An 18,223-nucleotide genomic window follows, 5' to 3' on the forward strand; every position below is an offset into this window, starting at 1 on the left:
GCAGGCTGGTTGCCACCCTCCCTGTGGGATCCTGTGCTGGACAGGCCTGTGAGTCCCTTATCACTGAGCCAATGACTGGAGGCCAGAGGACGGGCCAAGCAAGTCTGCTTGCAGCAGCAGGCTGGCCCCGTGAGTGGCCAAGACACAAGGCACAACTCTCCTGGTGGCTGGATCAGGAAGAAGAGTGACAGGGGGTCCCTGTTTGGACTCACGGGGAGGATGAAGCTAGGGTGCTTAGGACCCCATCATGATGTGTTTGGAGTACTTTCCTTCTATTCTGCTCCTGAGGTCCTCAGATGGCCCTGGGTCCTGGGATAAGATTAGGTGTCCAGGCTAGGGGTAGGTGACAGTACCTCCTAGGGAAGTCTCAGAAAATCCTGACAGTGGCACTCTGGAGCTGGGGCACCACACAGCATTTGCTTGTAGTTCAGCTACACCCATCCAATCAGCTTCCGGAGCCTCCGTCCGCCCCGATGACTTGATGTCAGGGAAGACACCCCTACCTGGCAGCTTCCTCTCCCCCCAGAAACATAGGGTAGGAAAGGAATGTGTGGGACAAGGTAGAGAAAGGATATAGTTTCCTGGTCCTCTCTGGCTACCATATCCAGGCACCTGCACACGTCCAGCTGTCCAGAAGCTGACCAAGTCCTGTCCTTTGGGGTTAATGCAGAGGCTTCATTATGAAGCCATGAGTAATCATCTGACATTGGGGACCCAATTGACCTTCATGCTCTCTGCTCCTTCCCAAAGGCTGGGGCTGGGGTGTAGCATATACTGCCTGGATCTTTCTGGGAGCTACTCAGGGAAGCAGCCCTAAGCTAGTTGTTAGCATTAAACAGCACTGGTGCTTTGAAGAGTCTCTGGATTTTGAGAGCTGTTTACAAGGAACCAGAGATATATAACAATCGCAAGATGACAATGTCTGGTTACTGATTTACCCCAGCTCAGTCGGCAGCTTTTGGAAGCCAAGTTCTAGTTCCCAGGAAGTCAAAGTAGACCCAGAAGCCTTGCAGGAAATGGCATGGACAGGGCTCCTTTCCTTCCTCAGGTTTCTGTGTGGACCCCTCAACCGTGCATTCCTCCCAGATTCTCAACCATCGCCCTACCCTTCTCCTCTGAGACAGCTATCGGGCCCTCACAGGTAGCTATCTATCTGCTTCCCAGCTCCTTAGCCTAGGGCAGAAACTGCTGGAAGGTTCTCTGCCATGCAGAGGCTAAGCAGGCCCAAACCCCATGACCTGGGCCTTCTGACTCCACAGTCTTGGTGTGAAAAAGGGCACAGGGTACCAGGGTACCCGAATGGCTCCCGCTTGGTTGTTTGGTGGGACAAGCTGCCCAGCTCCTGAGGGGAGTCCCAGCTAGCTCCTGGACTGGTCCTTCCCAGGGGGACAGGTTTTTGTCCCTAGACTGTGGCAGCCACTCAGGCTTTACATGGCTCCTGGGGTCCTCTACCCTCCCTCAGATTGCAGCTCTTTAGGAATAACCACTGTCTCTTTATTGCGCATTTGGCAGGGTTAGGCATTGAAGCCTGGGTCCTCCAAAGATGGGTTCATAGAACACGGACTCTTCCTGCCCTCAGCCTATATCCTGGCATGGAGGTGTTCTGGCACAGGCTGAGTGACATCACCTGAGCATCATCCCCTCTCTAGGGCTTAGGTTTAGACCTTGTCCTATCAGACCTAGCCTGTGTGAGCACCCACCCCTGCTAACCTAGCCTGTGTGAGCACCCACCCTGCTCTCAGATGTCCGCTGATTGATCATGGACATGAACGATCATGAGAGCAAACTCAGCCGAGGCTAAGATGCGCCCACCGAGTGGCTGCCCAGGACCTGTTCTCGGCTGCTGGGATCCATGGGTCTGCATCTCTCCCAGTGGCCTTTCTTGAGGGGAAAGGGAACAGGACAACTTAGGGGCTGTGGACCTGGGTTCCTCCAGGTTTAAGAGATCAATCTGAGTTTACCAGATTCCACGCCCTGCTCCTTGGATCTGTCCTAGCAAGAGTAAAAGCCTATGACCATGGGGCTGACTCTCAAGGGGGGGTCCAGAGTCCAGAAACATGCACACACACACACACACACACTATATAAAAGTGGGCTATGAAAAAAAACTAAAAAAATAAAGCCCCCACCACCGCCTTTCGTTCAGAATCTGTCCTAACAGATTCACCCAAGCTGGTTAACGGTATTTGCGGTTTTCAAGACGCTACATGTCCTGAGAAAATGACAGACAAGTTATTATCACCTCCCTACTGTCCTCCTGCCCAAACCTGCCTATGCCGGGCACCCAGCTGCCTGGGAGCGGGTGCGAGGAAATTAACAGCCCTGTGCCGTGCCTGCCCCCGCCCGCCCTCTCACCCACCACCCTGCACCAGCCCTGCCAGGCTAGGGTCTTCCAGCCAGGTGGGGACCATAGTGGACTGGGGTGGGGGCAGGGAGGGAGCGAAGGAGGAGGGTTCGGCAGAGGAGTGCAGCGGGAGGGACGTCTGCTCTGCCCCAATGTTGGGCAAAGTATTTCCTGCAAGCCCCGCGGAACACACGCATCCGCGCAGGCAAGTCTGGACGGCTCTGTGTCAACAGCCGAAGATAAATAAGATTTTATCAGCTCGGAATCTGTTGAAACACATCTATCTAGCGGTTCTAGGGACAGAGAGGCAGGAGGAGGGCAGCAGGGAGGAAGCCTTCTCACGTGACACTCTGGAAAAGAGATATCCACCCTCCTGCCCCTTCTTCAGAGTCTGACCCTGAGGACTGACCCCACAAACTCTGCCCAGGAAGGGGAGTACTGGTGAACTCCTGGTCTCAGGACTTGAGTATCCTGGAGTCTTTCCCTGTGGCCGCTGGTTTTACCGTCTGGCCCTCCGGGATGTGGGGAAGCCTTGGCACCCCACCCTGAAACTCCCTACTCCTGGCTCAAATAGATACCCACAGATTTAACCTGTGGCTAGTGTAGGGCTATCGGGTGTGTGTACAGCCCCAATGCCTCAAAAACCATTGTTTTTGACCTAATAGCGATGCCACCTGAGGGTGCAAAAGTGAGGTGAGGTGTTTGCCTTGCCCTAGGGAGAGGGACCTTCTGTAGCTTCATCCCTGAATGTGGGCTTCCCATCCACAGTGGCTCGGTGGGAGACTTGCCTCACCAGAGATGACTTGACATCAGGTGATTCTTTCTCTGAGAGATTATCATGCGGCAGCCGCTGTCTTGGTACCAGGGACAGCTCCTGGCACTTTGAGCTCCTCCCCAGGGAGGGGCATCCATGGCTAGTCCCTTACCAGCCCTGCTACTCTGAAACGTTTCCCTAGCTTTCTCTAGATCACCCTCCCCCACCCCTGCCAGGGTCCCATTGTAAGCCATGGAGGGCAGTGCCACCTCACACCCATCCCAGGGCACCCATAGGTACAAAAGCCACCTTCTGAGGAGGAGGCTCAGGCCTCAGCTACCTCTAGTCACACCTTGGCAGTAATGGTGCACGGCTTGGGGCGTAGATCCTCAGAGGGCAGTGGTGGGGGAGGGCAACAGTGGCCTGCAGGGCTGGGGCAGGGCTCCAGGGATGGTTGGGCACTGTGGTAAGGCACTGCTCAGGAGTAGGTGGTTGAAGGGAGCCCCGATGCCTCCCTCCGTGGCTGGGCTGTGCCCTGAGCCTGGCTCCATCCTGATGGGAGCACTGAGATGAGCCTAATGCACGGTCCCTCCCTCCAGGCATGTTTGGGCTTCCCAGGAATGTGGCCTAAGGCACCACCATACCTGCCCTGCTCTCAGCCCATCCTGGCTCAGGCCCCGGTGGGTCTATGAACCCTTCTCAGGTCATGAGCATGGGAGAGGAAGGGACCTCTGGGTAGTCAGCTTGGAAAAGGTGATTGTAGGAGCCCCCCCCCTCCCCGGTTCGTGTGCCCGTCAGCTGTACCAACTCACCTACCACCTCACCTGGTAGTGAGAGCGGCCATGCTGGAACACGAGGCGTCTGACCTTGCTGGCACTCTGCCACATTGCTGGCATCTGGGGGTCTTGTGGTAAGTCAGTGGTAGGCAAACCTGACAGGTGGCCCTGTGGTTAGGGCAATCCAGCCTACATTCCTGAACCAGAACAGGGGACTTCAAAGGCTAACGAACAACCTCTTTTTGCTGCTCCTGGTGACTTTGACCCCAGTTCCACCCCCAACCCTCAGTCTATTTTCTTTAAGTAGCCTAGGCCTCCACAATGGGCAAACAACAGTTACTCAGCCATAGCTTGTTAGTGATGGATATCCCTTCCCCAGGAAACTGCCTTGGTTAGCCTCAGGTAAAGCCTCTGTGAGTTCAGGACTAGCTCAGTCCTCCCTCCACGACAGGAGATCAAGCACAGTTGTCTGAGCCTGGGCCTTGTTGGGAAGCCTTCATTTGTGAATAGGAGGCCTGGGCACTCCACTGGTACCAACTGTTTGCCTGGCACTGTGTATGAATTTACTTAATGCTTGGGGATCCCCACACTGTGAACTTTATGTCACTCCAGAAAGTCAAACTGGCCTCCCTGGTGTGGCCCCGAGCTGCTGCTTTGAGAAGGCTCCTTTGACTAGAACGCTTTTTCTCAACTGCTTTTCAAAACAACCCCTCAGGCCTTCTGCAGGGTCCTGATAATGAGCCTCTCTTGCTCTTTAAATAGAATGGAAGGGACCTACTTCATGGTACCTCTTCCCACCTCCCCTTCCTTGCATTTGCCCATTGTATATGATATTTCGGTAAACCTCTTATGGGAAACCTTGAGCCTATAGGATTGGGGTGGTCAGGATCCTCCACTGTCCCTCGCAAAGGAAAGACTCTTAGTATGTGAGCATCACCTGCTCTTCCCGGTTTTGTGACAACTCTCCATCTCTAGCCTCGGTTTCCCCAACTGTCACAATGGAGCATGGTGAACATTTTCCGGGTTGATGTAACTCATAATTCATAATTCTAAGTCAACAGGGACTTTAGAGGAAGCAGAGCACCATAAAAATGCCCTATAAACCCAAGGGCCTGGAAACCGCCACTGCCCCTGGGGAGGAAGATGTGAGGAGTCTCCAGGGGTTTCAGGAGTGCGAGGGAGGGTCAGCTAGCGTATAAATAAGTGCACATAACTGAAGTGGCCTCCTCAGGGCCAGTTCAGTCCTTAGATGGGTGACCTGGGCCCCAGGATGGTTGGAGGAATGGCAGCATGACCTTGTCGCCTGGGCATGATCTCAGGTCCAGTCAGGTTCTAGGGTGGGGAAACCGGGTTTTGCCACACACAACTGTCGAGATTGGCTACCTGGACTCAGTGGCTTTTGTTGGTGGAAGAGTGCCAGTGTGACAGGTCATCCTGCAAGGCCATGCTGGCCCAGAAAGTGGAAGACGTAAGCCGTCTACCTACAGAGTGTTTCTTCTGTGCAAGGCAGCAAAATACAATTGTGGGCTTGTCAAACAAACTCAACACTCCAGATCCTCCTCTGCAGCCGGGCCTAAGAGCTCGGCTGGGGAAACAAGACTGAGACCGATCCCCATTGTCCTCCCATACTTTCTCACCCTTGACCCTTGTCCACCACGTGCAGCCTCTGGGATTCAGGCTGCTGAGTGGGCAGCAGGTATAGCCATCTCTGTGTTCTGGAGGAAGGATGTCTGAAGGAGGGGACACACGGGCCTTATCAGGGTGCCTGGGAAGGGGGTCTCGTGGAAAGTGTCCAGCCCAGACAAGCATGCTGAGCTGGGCTGTGAGCTCAACCTGGCTCTTCTCTTCCCCCAGTACTCCCCACTTTTGAAGAAGTTGTATTGTCAGATTGCCAAGACGTGCCCTATTCAGATCAAGGTGTCCACGCCGCCACCCCCGGGCACGGCCATCAGGGCCATGCCTGTCTACAAGAAGGCAGAGCATGTGACCGACATCGTTAAGCGCTGCCCCAACCACGAGCTTGGCAGGGACTTCAATGAAGGTGAGCACCCCCTCCCAACTGTGGGTCCCCAACCTCTACAGCACCATGGCCAGTGGCCTGAGGGCCCAACTGAAGGGAAAACCCAGCCAGCAGTGCAACTGAGAGATGCCGGCCAATGAGTGGGCCGGTGGTGCTCTTAGCGGCTCCCTCACCAGGAACTTTGAGCAGGAACCCCGCCCCATCCCTCCCAGTCCATTTCCTCAGCGCTGGCTGCAGCCTCAGAGGCTGATGTTCCAGCAGGGGTGTAGCTTGGGAGAAGCCTGAGGGACCAGCTGCCCCTGGGGAGCCTTGTAGAGCAAGCATTCCTGCTGTGTTCCTGGTGAAGCCCATAACACCCCCAGGGTCAGAAGATCTGGGAACAGCATCTGCCAGGCTCAAGACCACCTGAATGAGGGTTGTACAGCACTGAGCCTCCTCTGGGACTCTCACAGGGACACGCCCTATGGTCTCAGCTCTGCCATGCACCTGGTATGGGGTGACAGGTTGGAGGATGTGCCACTCTCTAAAGCTATGTCCCCTCCTGGCAGGACAGTCTGCCCCGGCTAGCCACCTCATCCGAGTAGAAGGCAACAACCTCTCCCAGTATGTGGATGACCCTGTCACCGGCAGGCAAAGCGTGGTTGTACCCTACGAACCCCCACAGGTAGGCCGGAGGCCAGACAGGGGTTCAAAAACAACCTTACAGGGTGGGGTTCCCCTGGCCACTGCTCTGAGTTCAGCCTGCCTCTCCAGAGCCTTTTCTTGGCTGTTCATTTCTCAGACCTCTCTCTCTCTCTCTCTCTCTCTCTCTCTCTCTCTCTCTCTCTCTCTCTCACACACACACACACACACACTATCCCTAGCTGTATAGCAAGGAATGGTCACATGACCTCTAAGCTTTCAGCCCTTCCCTACTAGGAGAGTCTAGTCTTGTCTGTTTCTCCCAACGTCAGCACAGCATAGCTTTCTAGACATGGGAATGAGGAGTGAGAAAGAGTTCCTGGACATCTCAGACTCCGTTGGCAAGGGCAAAACCAAGCCAGCAAGCATAGGGAATTCCATGCTGGGAGCTGGGGTCATAAAAGGTTCCCTAGACAAGAATGGGGATCACAGGAGATGATAAAGGAGACTGGAGCCGTGGAACGTGGGCTCAGGAGAGCAGGAAAGATGAGGTGAAGGGTCAGACTAGGAGGGCCTGTGTGCAGAGCCTTGAAAGTGGGGTGCAAGCTGGAGGTGGCATATAGCGGAGGTGGGTGGCGCAGGCTAGATATGGGGTACAGGGTGGATGTGGAGGCTCAGGCTGGATGTAAGTGAGGGATCCAGGCTGGAAGTGGTGGCTGCAAAAAGCAGTCAAATGAAGAAAGACTGGAGGAGGCGGGTGTCGACTCTTGGCAACAGAAGGGTGTGTGATCACCATTCTAGATCTGAAATGAGGCCCAGCTGGGGCTGAAGGCCAAGGTGGAGGGAAGTTGCTCTACAGGACCGATGGCCTGTGGCCCCAGGGTGGAGACTCAGAGGAGGACTGTAGACAGTCAGGTCTCATGCTGTGCTGGTATGAGGCCTCCTCTATCCTCTGCCAGGTCCTGTGATCCTCTGAGGAAGCTGTTATATCAGTAGGACAGGGCCCCGGGTGGGCCAGCATCCTTCCCTATCCTCACAGGAGGTTGCGCCTGAGCAGCCTTGCAAACAAAGTGGGATTCTCGTGCCCTCTAGTGGCTGCCAGGTGCGAATTCTGAGAAGGGCTGGTATTTGTGGCTTTGGTGTCCTGATCTAGCAAGACCATGGAACTTCCTCCATTATGAGGATGGAGTCCCTCTCATTCTTCTGCTCAGATGAGCCCAGAGCATGCAGCAAACACGTGACACAAAGACCCATGCACACACACACCCACATACGGCCTTAAGATTTGACCTCCATCTGTATTATGGGAGATGGCTGAGGCAATCGCACCATAGACTCTGCACTTCCCAAGCTCTGTGATCCCAGAGCCAGCAGAGTGTTATGAGGGCACAGATGGACCCGTGGCTGGGTAGGCAATCTCAAGTGAGTGGGTGGATGTGTTGGTGGAGGGGTGGGTGAGTAGGTGGGGGGAGTCGGGCCAGTGAGGGGGTGATGAATGGAAGGGTAGGTAGGCAGGAATGTAAATTGGTCGATAGATGAATAGATGGGTAAGCAAATGGATAGGCGGGTGGGTGGGTGGACGAATGGGTGAGAAGTTGGCGGGCAAGGGAATGGGATAGGTGTATGGGTGAGTGGGCGGGTGGGTAGGTAGATGGGTGGCTGGATATGTGGATGATGGGCAGGCATGCAAGTGGATGGATGGATGGATGGATGGATGGATGGGTGGGTGGGTGGATGGACGGATGGATGGGTGGGTGGGTGGATGGACGATGGATGGATGGATGGATGGGTGGGTGGGTGGATGGATGGATGGATAGATAGATGGGTGGGTGGGTGGGTGGATAGATAGATAGATGGATGGGTGGATAGGTGGATAGATGGATGGGTGGATGGGTGGGTGGGTGGGTGGATGAATGGGTGGGTGGATGGGTGGGTGGACGGATGGGTGGATAGGTGGATGGGTGGATGGACGGATGGGTGGGTGGATGGGTGGATGGATGGGCAGGTGGATGGGCAGGTGGATGGACGGATGATAGATGATGCAGAGAGATGGATGGATAGTGCACAGACAGGATAAATAGATGGTGGGTGGTTGTGCAGATAGATGGGTAGGTGACAGAGAACCATAGTGTATCACTCCTATGCCTATCTAGAACCAGGGCCAGACATGGCAGCTAGAAGTCCCTTCTCCAGTCGGTTGGCTCTGCATACTGATGCCAAGCCCTTTCCCTGCCTCCCCTGTGCACAGGTGGGGACAGAATTCACCACCATCCTGTACAACTTCATGTGTAACAGCAGCTGCGTAGGGGGCATGAACCGGAGGCCTATCCTCGTTATCATCACCTTGGAGACCCGGGAGTGAGTCTGCGGTGCCGGGATGGTAGGGATGGGGCAGGGACTTGGGCCAGCACTGTGGGGGGCCATGTCATAGACACAGAGAGGGCTTGCTCTCCTGGGACTCAAGTCCAAGGCCAGTCCATGGGGTCTGCAGGGGGTGGACATGATCAGGAGTTCACCATTGTGCTGCGCCCACCCTACAGTGGACAGGTTCTGGGCCGCCGGTCTTTCGAGGGTCGCATCTGCGCCTGCCCTGGCCGTGACCGCAAAGCTGATGAAGACCACTACCGCGAGCAGCAGGCCCTGAACGAGAGCGCCACAAAGAATGGGGCTGCCAGTAAACGTGGTGCGTGGTGCTCTGGGCCAGGGTGGAGGGCGGGTCATCCCTCAAGATGGAGTTGGACGTGCTGGGTGTGAGCTGGCGTGTCACCGCAGAAAGACACCAAGACACCAAGCATGCTCACATCCATGGGATGGATCCGGGTCTCAGTGGCCTGGGCCTAGAGGCCTCTCTGGCTGAACAGGGCAAGTGCAACCCAAGCCAACCCTATCCTCGAAGGCCAGGGCCAGGCGACTCTGGGCCCAGCTCCATCTGGCCTAGGCTGGCACTGTACCCATGCTCCACCCGTGGCAGGTGTTCACCTGGGCACCTTGGCCCTCTCGCTCATGCGTCTTTCCTGACTTGCTTCCCAGCATTCAAGCAGAGCCCTCCTGCCATCCCGGCCCTGGGTGCTAACGTGAAGAAGAGGCGGCATGGGGATGAGGACATGTTCTACATGCATGTGAGTGACTGTCAGAGTGAGCTGGGGAGGACAAGGCCTGGGGGTGCCCCTTACCCAAGGGCCCAGGTGGGCGAATTCCAGATGCCACAGAGATGGGCAAGGATGGCACCTAGGCACCTGGGGTGGAGACTATGGCCCTGGAGGAGATGGGGTTCGAAGGAGTCTCTGCTCAGAGTCAGACCCTCTAGTGCCCGAACTCAGTGAGCGTGAAGATGCCAGCCAGGTTAGCTCTGCATCCAAGAGACCCCCATGGTGGAGATTCAGTAGGAATCCATGATCCTGCAGGGCATAGCCTATGTTTACGTGATTCAGAGAACACTGGATAGTGGCAAGGTCATGGTAGGTTCTGAGGGAATGCTTTTTATTTCCTTGAGAGTGGGTCCTGTTCTAAGAATTATAGCTGCCAAGTGGGAGGAGGAAGAGGAGAGCCTCTTAGTGGGAAGATTGGGCACGGTTCTCTGAACCCCTGCAGACCCCCTTCCTACATCTGCCCATGGGCAGAGGAAAGAAAGCCAAGCTGCCCTGAGCTCTGGAGTGCAAGGGGACCCTGAGAGAAGAACAACACTCTGCCACAAACCCGGGGTCCTCCTTAGGCTCCAGCTGCCCCCTCCCACCAGGGGCGTGGAGCCAGGGGAGGCTCCCCGGCACCTAGGCAGAGGGTCTGCCTCTCTGTGCTCAGGTGCGAGGCCGGGAGAACTTTGAGATCTTGATGAAAGTCAAGGAAAGCCTCGAACTGATGGAACTTGTACCACAGCCTCTGGTCGACTCCTACCGACAGCAGCAGCAGCAGCTCCTACAGAGGCCGTGAGTGAACCCCACCATCTGGATGGGGAAGTGTGGATAGTCTGACCCAGCAGGGAGATGGCCAGGAGCCCGAGAGGTGTGGCGCACAGTAGGACCAAGGCAGCTCAGTGCTCAGCTGGCATCTTCTCCAGGAACTTAGCCTTCTGGGACTTAGCCCCTACCCTCACCACACCTCTGCCTCCCATGGGCCTTGTAAATGTTGATCAGGAGTGGGCAGGTGGGGCTGGCATTGCTGGTGAGGCGTTAGTCTTTCTGGTAGCTCTCCGGGAGGTGGGGTCTTCATTTACCTGCATCCAGGGATGTCCGCAGAAGTGCCAGGTAAGGAAGGAGTTGCTTTACCTCTTAGGAACGTATGCTGTTGTTCTCTAAGCAGGAGTCACCTGCAGTCTTCATCCTATGGGCCCGTCCTCTCCCCGATAAACAAGGTACACAGCGGTGTCAACAAGCTGCCCTCCGTCAACCAGCTTGTGGGCCAGCCTCCACCACACAGCTCAGCAGCTGGGCCCAACCTGGGACCCATGGGTGAGTCCCTAAAGCAGTGGAGACCTCGTGTAGGCTGCAGAGACCAGGATCATGAACAGGACTGGTGGGGCTGCTTTCCCTGCCTCTCCAGCCGGGAGAAGGGCGATAGCCATAGGGAGGTTGGCTGTCTTCATTCCAATCCCAGGGGTTCTGTATCTGGGGCTTTGCAGAAGTGGTATAGTTAATAACACATGCCTGGCTTATCCTTCCTCTTGAGGATGGTCCCTAGTTCCACTCTGCCTCAGTTTCTCCATCAGCAAAAATGACAACACCAAGTCCCCTCATTTGAAGGATTATAGGGCATGAGGCCTCACGGCGGGGCCGGGGGTGGGGGCAGCTGTAGAGCTGGGTAGACTGGAATGTGGGTCTCCTCTGTAAGGTCTTTACATGGACATTAATGGACACGCTCCTGGCAATACTCCCAGGGGTGTCCCCCATAAGGGCCCTGGAATCTGGTAACACCCATACGCCAGCTGCTAATCCCTGGCTCATTTAAACTAAGTGCCCCTGTACAGAGCCACGTCCCACTTCCACCTCTTGAGGAAAAGAGTTGGGCCTACGGGTTCAGCCCTTGCTCAGCCTCAGACAGCCCTTGCCAGGCTGGATCCCAATCTGGGACACCTCCCACCACGTGTGGAGCTGCTCTCGGATTCCTCGACCTGTTCTTTTGCCCAGGCTCCGGGATGCTCAACAGCCACAGCCACACCATGACGGCCAACGGTGAGATGAATGGCGGCCACAGCTCCCAGACCATGGTTTCGGGGTCACACTGCACCCCGCCACCCCCCTATCATGCAGACCCCAGCCTTGTCAGGTGTGTGGGTCGTGTCCGGACCTGGGTTTGTGCTGCACCCCCTCTTCCTCACCTGTTACTAACTGTGGGTTCCTGCTCTGGAGGAGCAGCCTTGCATGTGGCTGTTTTATTCTGTGTTTGTATTGCTTGGCTGCCCCCAAAGGAAGAAAGGCTAAGATGGTCTGGTTGTGTCAGGGCTCATCAGCAGGTGTTGGCACAGAACCTTAGGAAGAAGGGCACTTGAGCCAGGACTCCTAGGCTGAGACACCGATGGCTGGCCACACCTGCTCCAAGGGACCAGCGGCTTTGCCACTGCAATGGACAGTTCCCTCCCCAGCAAGACCACTTACTCCTGAGCATGCAGCTTAGCACTGGGGATTAATGCCACCTTCTCAAATTCTCTCTGCAGTTTTTTAACAGGATTGGGGTGTCCAAACTGCATCGAATGCTTCACCTCCCAAGGGTTACAGAGCATCTACCACCTGCAGAACCTCACCATAGAGGTAAACCCCGGCAGACCTCCCCAAAGGGATGGAGAGCCTGGCCCAAGGCAGAGTAGAGTGCACCATTTAGGGTTGCAAGCCAGGGGAACTCCCAGAGCCTTTCCCACAAACACTCAGATTCTGGTTCTTAGAAGCCAAAACAGGCTCCGGTGACTTGAAGGAGTCTGGGTGGACAAGTGCTCCGGTCCCTGGGGGTGGCCTGGAGGGCTTCCTCTTTTGTTAAGTTCCCCTGGTGCCGCGGTCAGGCTACATTTAATGTTGGGGGCTGGGCTTTTTCCAGGACCCAGTGGTTAAGATGTGCAGGAGCCAGGAGGGAACAGGCCCAGAAGGAATAAATGGGGCCCAGCCTACACATCAGCACAGAACATTCACTCTGGGCTGAGTGTGGACTAGAGGGGTATTGGACATCAAGACTGGAGCCCCAGCATCTGAGTGCAGCCCAGTAACACAGCCAGCCTCGATTTGTCCATGGGACACAGCCTCAGGGCCCGGGGGGGGGGGGATCATCTCAGACCCTCCTACCCCTCCTGTAACTATTTCCTAGACTCCTGCCTAAGTTAGAGGCCAGTCCATATCTGCTGCCTGCCCAGGGACCCAGGCTGGATACAGAGACTTATCAGAGGCGGTGAAGCCGGTGCCTAACCCGTATCTGCGTGACCACTAACTCCTTTCCTTCTATCTAGAGTCACATATTAACCCTTGCCTCACTAGTGAGACTCATGTGCTTGAAGCTAAGGGATGAGCCTGGTGCCAAGGGGCAGCCTGAGGCCAGGAGACAGGTGGTCTCTTAGGCCCCCATCTCTGTTCTCACTGTGATCCAGGTTCCAGGCTGCATGCGGCCCCCAGAGAGGCCCTCATCACGGTCCCCTCCGACACTCCCACACGTCATTTAGGTGTCCTACAAAACCGTGTGGCTAGACGCTGTGCATGTGCAGGTGACCCTGATGCTGTCCCTCTCGGGGCTGCTCTGTCACCCACATTGCCGTGTCCTAATAAGTCAGTGGCCCCTGAAAGCAGAAGCCTCCTTGCAGGTAGGATGTCCCTGGTGTGGGGGACACACAACCCTGTAGTTTCTCTTTTATAACCACAAAGTGTCCATCACTCCCGCAGGACCTGGGGGCCCTGAAAATTCCCGATCAGTACCGCATGACCATCTGGAGGGGCCTGCAGGACCTGAAGCAGAGCCACGACTGCGGGCAGCAGCTGCTTCGCTCCAGCAGCAATGCGGCCACCATCTCCATCGGTGGCTCTGGCGAGCTTCAGCGGCAGCGGGTCATGGAAGCTGTCCATTTCCGCGTACGCCACACCATCACTATCCCTAACCGTGGAGGCCCAGGTGGGGTGACGGGCCCCGACGAGTGGGCAGACTTTGGTTTTGACCTGCCTGACTGCAAGTCTCGGAAGCAACCCATCAAAGAGGAGTTCACAGAGACAGAGAGTCACTGAGGGCCGTGCCTTCTCCTTCCTCTGTCTGAGAAACCACCTTTGGAAGCAGGACCCCTCAACTGTACCCACGGAAACAGCAAGGGCCCTTTGCCAGATGCCATTTCCGAAGGAATGACACTCATGAACTGCCCCTAGGAAACTTCTGGAACTGCCCTACCTACATGGACACGAGGCAGGTGGTGGGCCAAAGGCTGAGACAGGGGCTGTCCCTTTGTGGGTAGGTATGCCAGTACCCACTCTCTACGCCCGTTCTTTCTTGAAGACTCTGCCATCTCCAGAACAGAGCGAGAGCCTTCTCTCACTTACCCTCTGCCACAAAGTATTCTGGCGTCTTATAATTCCTGCTAGCTGTGAGCGGCCCGGCCACCATGTCTTCTGCAGGTTGATTGCAAACTGTGTCTTGAAGGTGAAGTCTGGAGACGGCCTCTGTAGGATGTGGGGACGGATCTGTCCCTCATGTATGCCATTCTGCTGGTCCCCTGAGTCTCCTGCCCAGAACAAAGTCAGAGTCCAGGGGAGACTGGAGGACCAGGGGAAGCTTCTGGCATCAGCGCTCAGCCAGCACCCAAAACACACTGGCCACCGCCTTTCTATGGGCCCCCTCAGCAGACAGAGGGACAGTGGGAGTCTCAGACTATTGAAAATTGAATTGTCAATATTTGATAAAATGTTACTCTTTCTATTTGATGGGTCAGCTTGCTTTCTTCCCCCCACCCCCACCACTCCAACTTTCCCAGCATTCCTTTCTGTCATCAACCTAGTGCATTCCTGGCTTTTCCATATGCTGTTGTCAGCAAGCCTAGGAAAACAGAGTGTCAAGCCAGGAAGGGCCCTCCGTTTTGCCAGTTTGATTGGATGGGAAAGTCAAAGAGAACACAGCTGTGGGAGGGCAGGTCAAAGTTCAGCTGCAAGAAGAACATCTGTCCTGCCCAGCCTAAATGCTAGCTCATCCCCATGGGGGAACCGGGGCAGCTGCTGGGGGTCTCAGCCTTCATGGTGTACCCCAAGGACAGAGTGGGTTTGGAGAGACAGCTCCTGCTTATACTCAGCCAACGGGGCTCTCTCTGCCTGTCAGAAACTGTGAACTCCTGCAGCAAGAGCCCTGGCAGTTCCTGCAGGAGTAGAGGACCACAGGGAGCCCCTGATGCCATAAAGCCTGATGCACTGCCCAGACTCTGTGCAGCCGGCCATTCCCCTTCAGCCTGGCTTTGGTTAGCATGGTCCAACAGAGGCAGTGAAGACCATGGGATGGTAATACAGTCAGCACCACCAGGACTGGCTTCCTATCGGATTGGGGATGCCTCCTGGGAGCCCAGGAACAGACACTGCCAATCTTAGCAGGCTCTGCAAACTCAGGGGGCTATCACCCACACCATGCTTTGTGGGACTCTGAGGGGCAGGGTTTGGATGCACTCAGGGAAGGTGCAGTCACCAGGTTGCCAGAGATCAGCTGATCATGGAGGTTCTTCCAACTGGACAGATGTTGACAGCTTAGTCTTGGGGAGGGGGGTTCTAAGCAGGCCTGAGCTCAGATGGTCCACAGCAGCTGCAGCCACTGGCTTAGAACTTCCTGGGTGCAGGGTGTGACCATCCTGGCATACACTAACACACCTCACAAAGAGAGGACAAGTATACCCTTCTTGTTGCACAGAGAAGCAAACTGAGGCTAGACAGACTGTGTTGCTGCCTATGGTGTCAGGTCACAGTAGAGGTGGGTGATCACTCCTGAGGCACACGCAGCCCTATGCTACCTCAGGAGCTACGCTGAGGTGGCATAGGGATAGCATAGCATACTGTATCCTCACTCCTGGCTCTGTGAGCCCCAAGTTCCGGGGTCTCACATGACTATGTCTCAGGCATTGTTCAGGAGGACCCATCGTAAGCGCCCCACCTCGTGCTCCTGGGAAGGGTTAGAAGGACTTACTTAATAGTGGCTGTCAACAGGAAAGAACCCATCTCCAGCGAGGACCCAGAGCTACGTGTCTCCTCAGACCCTGCCTCAAGTGCCAAAGCTGCCTCAAGAGCCTTCAGGATCTTGCCACACTTGGAGGGAACCGCCAAGGACCATCTCCAGAAAATAAATGTCACAGAAGCAAGCCTTGTCGTGACTGAGAACACGTGTAGCTCTCCAGGAACCAGCCTTTGGGTCCAAAATAAACTCTGTTCTGCAAAACACAGAAAGCAAGAGAAAGCCAATCTTTCAGTCACCTGGATTCCTGGGAGCGCTGATATGGTAGACTGGGAGTGAGTTTGGGGGTGACCTGGAGACAGCTGTTGAGCAATTGTGGGTACCTCGAGGCTGGACAAGCAGGCCACGCCACTCATCAGCCTGTGTGGTCCCAGGGGGCTCCGTGCCTCCAGCTAACTGTTCTCATGGTCCTCCTGCACTACTTGCCCCATCTAATAGCTCTGGCTTGGGCTGCTTTGAGGTCATGGCATTGAGCTTGCAGCACCAGCCCTGGATCCCCATGTGAGAATCCTGCAAGGGTCAAAAGTTGCTACTTAGAACAACATTTCAGACAGGAGACGAAAACCAAAACCAAACTGTCCATTTCCAATGTAACGACATGCTTCTCCAGGCAGTATTGATGGATGTAGCCCAATGACACTATTCACTGTTTTGAGTAATGTCATCTTAGAAAAATGTGTTATTTTTTTAGCTGTGTTTTGGTGGGAATTTTTGTTTTTGTAATATAATAAAAAAAAATCACATGTTCCTGTGACTGGCTCTTATGACTAACCTCTCCCTCAGGTGTGTGAGGAGTATCATAGGAGTGAGAACAAGCACAGGCAGGAAGTGTGCACCCGTGCAGGCCCAGCAGTACCTGCTGAATATCTGCATCTTTTCTGCAATTGTGCATCTGCCCCGTGGGCTGGAAAGGGATGTCTGGGGACATTGCAGACACCTAGGTGACGTGTAGCCTGCATGCTCACCTCAGGGTGAGTACAGGGGGGAGCACACCTCTTCTGTCAGCTCTACCCACGCTTCGCCGTCACTTGGGCCTCTTTGTGGTCCTCGGACTTCTTGGTTTTCAGCCTGTGGACGTGTCTCAGCAAAAAATAAGGCTCTACAAACCTACTCTGCTTTGAGGGAAGTTTGAGACTTCTAAGAGTTGAATGAAATTTAGAATAAGACAAGGGAGGCTGAGGTGAGATGGAGAGAGGCCCAGGTTCCTCTTCACCTCCCGCAACCGCTGCTGCAGGAACAGCACAGTTCTAGAGTCTCCGTGCTGGCTGCCTTGATGGGGGGGGGGGAGGGGGGGGAGATAAGGATGAGAGGGTACAGGGTGAATCCATGTGAGACCAGGCGAGGCACAGCGCTCAGGTGAGACCAGGCGAGGCACAGCGCTCAGGTGAGACCAGGCGAGGCACAGCGCTCAGGTGAGACCAGGCGAGGCACAGCGCTCAGGTGAGACCAGGCGAGGCACAGCGCTCAGGTGAGACCAGGCGAGGCACAGCGCTCAGGTGAGACCAGGCGAGGCACAGCGCTCAGGTGAGACCAGGCGAGGCACAGCGCTCAGGTGAGACCAGGCGAGGCACAGCGCTCAGGTGAGGCACCACGCTCTGACACTTTTTCACCCCTCCCGATCCCTCGTTGGTCCCCAGGGTCCACTGTGGAGGGTTGAAGGGTATGAACTGTAGCACCCCTTTTGGGTGAGTGTGAAGCCTTGATCTAAAAAGCTCTGGGGACCCTGAGGCAAGGGAGCCAGCACCCATACCACCAGATCTCATGACTTCATGTGATAACCTACTACACACCGTGAGGGCCCCAGAATTTGGGTTAGAACTCCAAGTGCTCCATGCTCTCTCACTCATACGCCTAATGAAGAGGGTTTACTATGATCAGGGGATCTGATGCTTGGATGAATTTTAGGAGGTCTGAGGCCCATGTCATCTCAGGGGTCCAAACTAACAGCTTTCTCTGGTTCCCTGAAGACCTCATAGAAAGGTTTAGCTATTTGGCTGAACTAGATAAGAATCCAAATTCAGCAAAAATCGCTGTCCCCAAGAGGGTCTGTGGTTATTATTTTTGTGACTGGAATTTCTGTAGTTAAAATGAGATGCTTAATGCATGAATCATTATACAGTCTAGCTGGTCCCAAGACCTGTGCCTTTGGTGAAGACATTTGAGCCTTTGAAAGAGAACCCTTTAATGTACATGAGGCTTGTTTCTGGAGAGTTATGATGGTGTCTAATGATGTATATATGGAACGCGGCTAATTCCAGGGTGAAATTTAGGGGATGGCAGGTCTCTTGCTAGGGTCTGTCCATAAAGTCAGGGGCTAGCCTAAAAGCCCTGAGGTAAGAGAGTCCCCAGCAGCTGCTGAGCAACCTGGGGAGAGGGGTCCTGCCATTACAAGAAAAATAGGAGCTGAGAGTCTGGGTGAGCAGGAATATGAGAGAGAGACTCTCTTTAGATCTAAAGTGTGACCCAGGAGGTGTTGACAGGTGTCTTCCCCGAGAGGGTAAAAGGATTGGGACATACAGGGCAAATGGAGAGCATAGCCTCATGCACGGTCC

At 55.1% G+C, this 18,223-nt stretch overlaps 1 protein-coding gene across 1 annotated transcript in view; it reads left to right on the plus strand.

Moving 5' to 3' along the window:
* Positions 1-14,329, plus strand: part of Tp73 (tumor protein p73) — a 77,606-nt gene extending 63,277 nt beyond the window's left edge. Inside the window, exons 5-14 of the mRNA XM_038333413.1 lie at positions 5,729-5,915; positions 6,443-6,558; positions 8,764-8,873; positions 9,056-9,198; positions 9,546-9,634; positions 10,314-10,438; positions 10,812-10,960; positions 11,636-11,774; positions 12,163-12,256; positions 13,367-14,329. Coding sequence (XP_038189341.1) covers positions 5,729-5,915; positions 6,443-6,558; positions 8,764-8,873; positions 9,056-9,198; positions 9,546-9,634; positions 10,314-10,438; positions 10,812-10,960; positions 11,636-11,774; positions 12,163-12,256; positions 13,367-13,702 — 1,488 coding nt within the window. The 3' untranslated portion in view covers positions 13,703-14,329. The remainder of the gene's footprint in view (positions 1-5,728; positions 5,916-6,442; positions 6,559-8,763; positions 8,874-9,055; positions 9,199-9,545; positions 9,635-10,313; positions 10,439-10,811; positions 10,961-11,635; positions 11,775-12,162; positions 12,257-13,366) is intronic.
* Positions 14,330-18,223: the final 3,894 nt, after the last annotated feature.

Source organism: Arvicola amphibius, chromosome 6 (assembly GCF_903992535.2).
Source record: "Arvicola amphibius chromosome 6, mArvAmp1.2, whole genome shotgun sequence".
NCBI classification, from domain to species: domain Eukaryota; kingdom Metazoa; phylum Chordata; class Mammalia; order Rodentia; family Cricetidae; genus Arvicola; species Arvicola amphibius.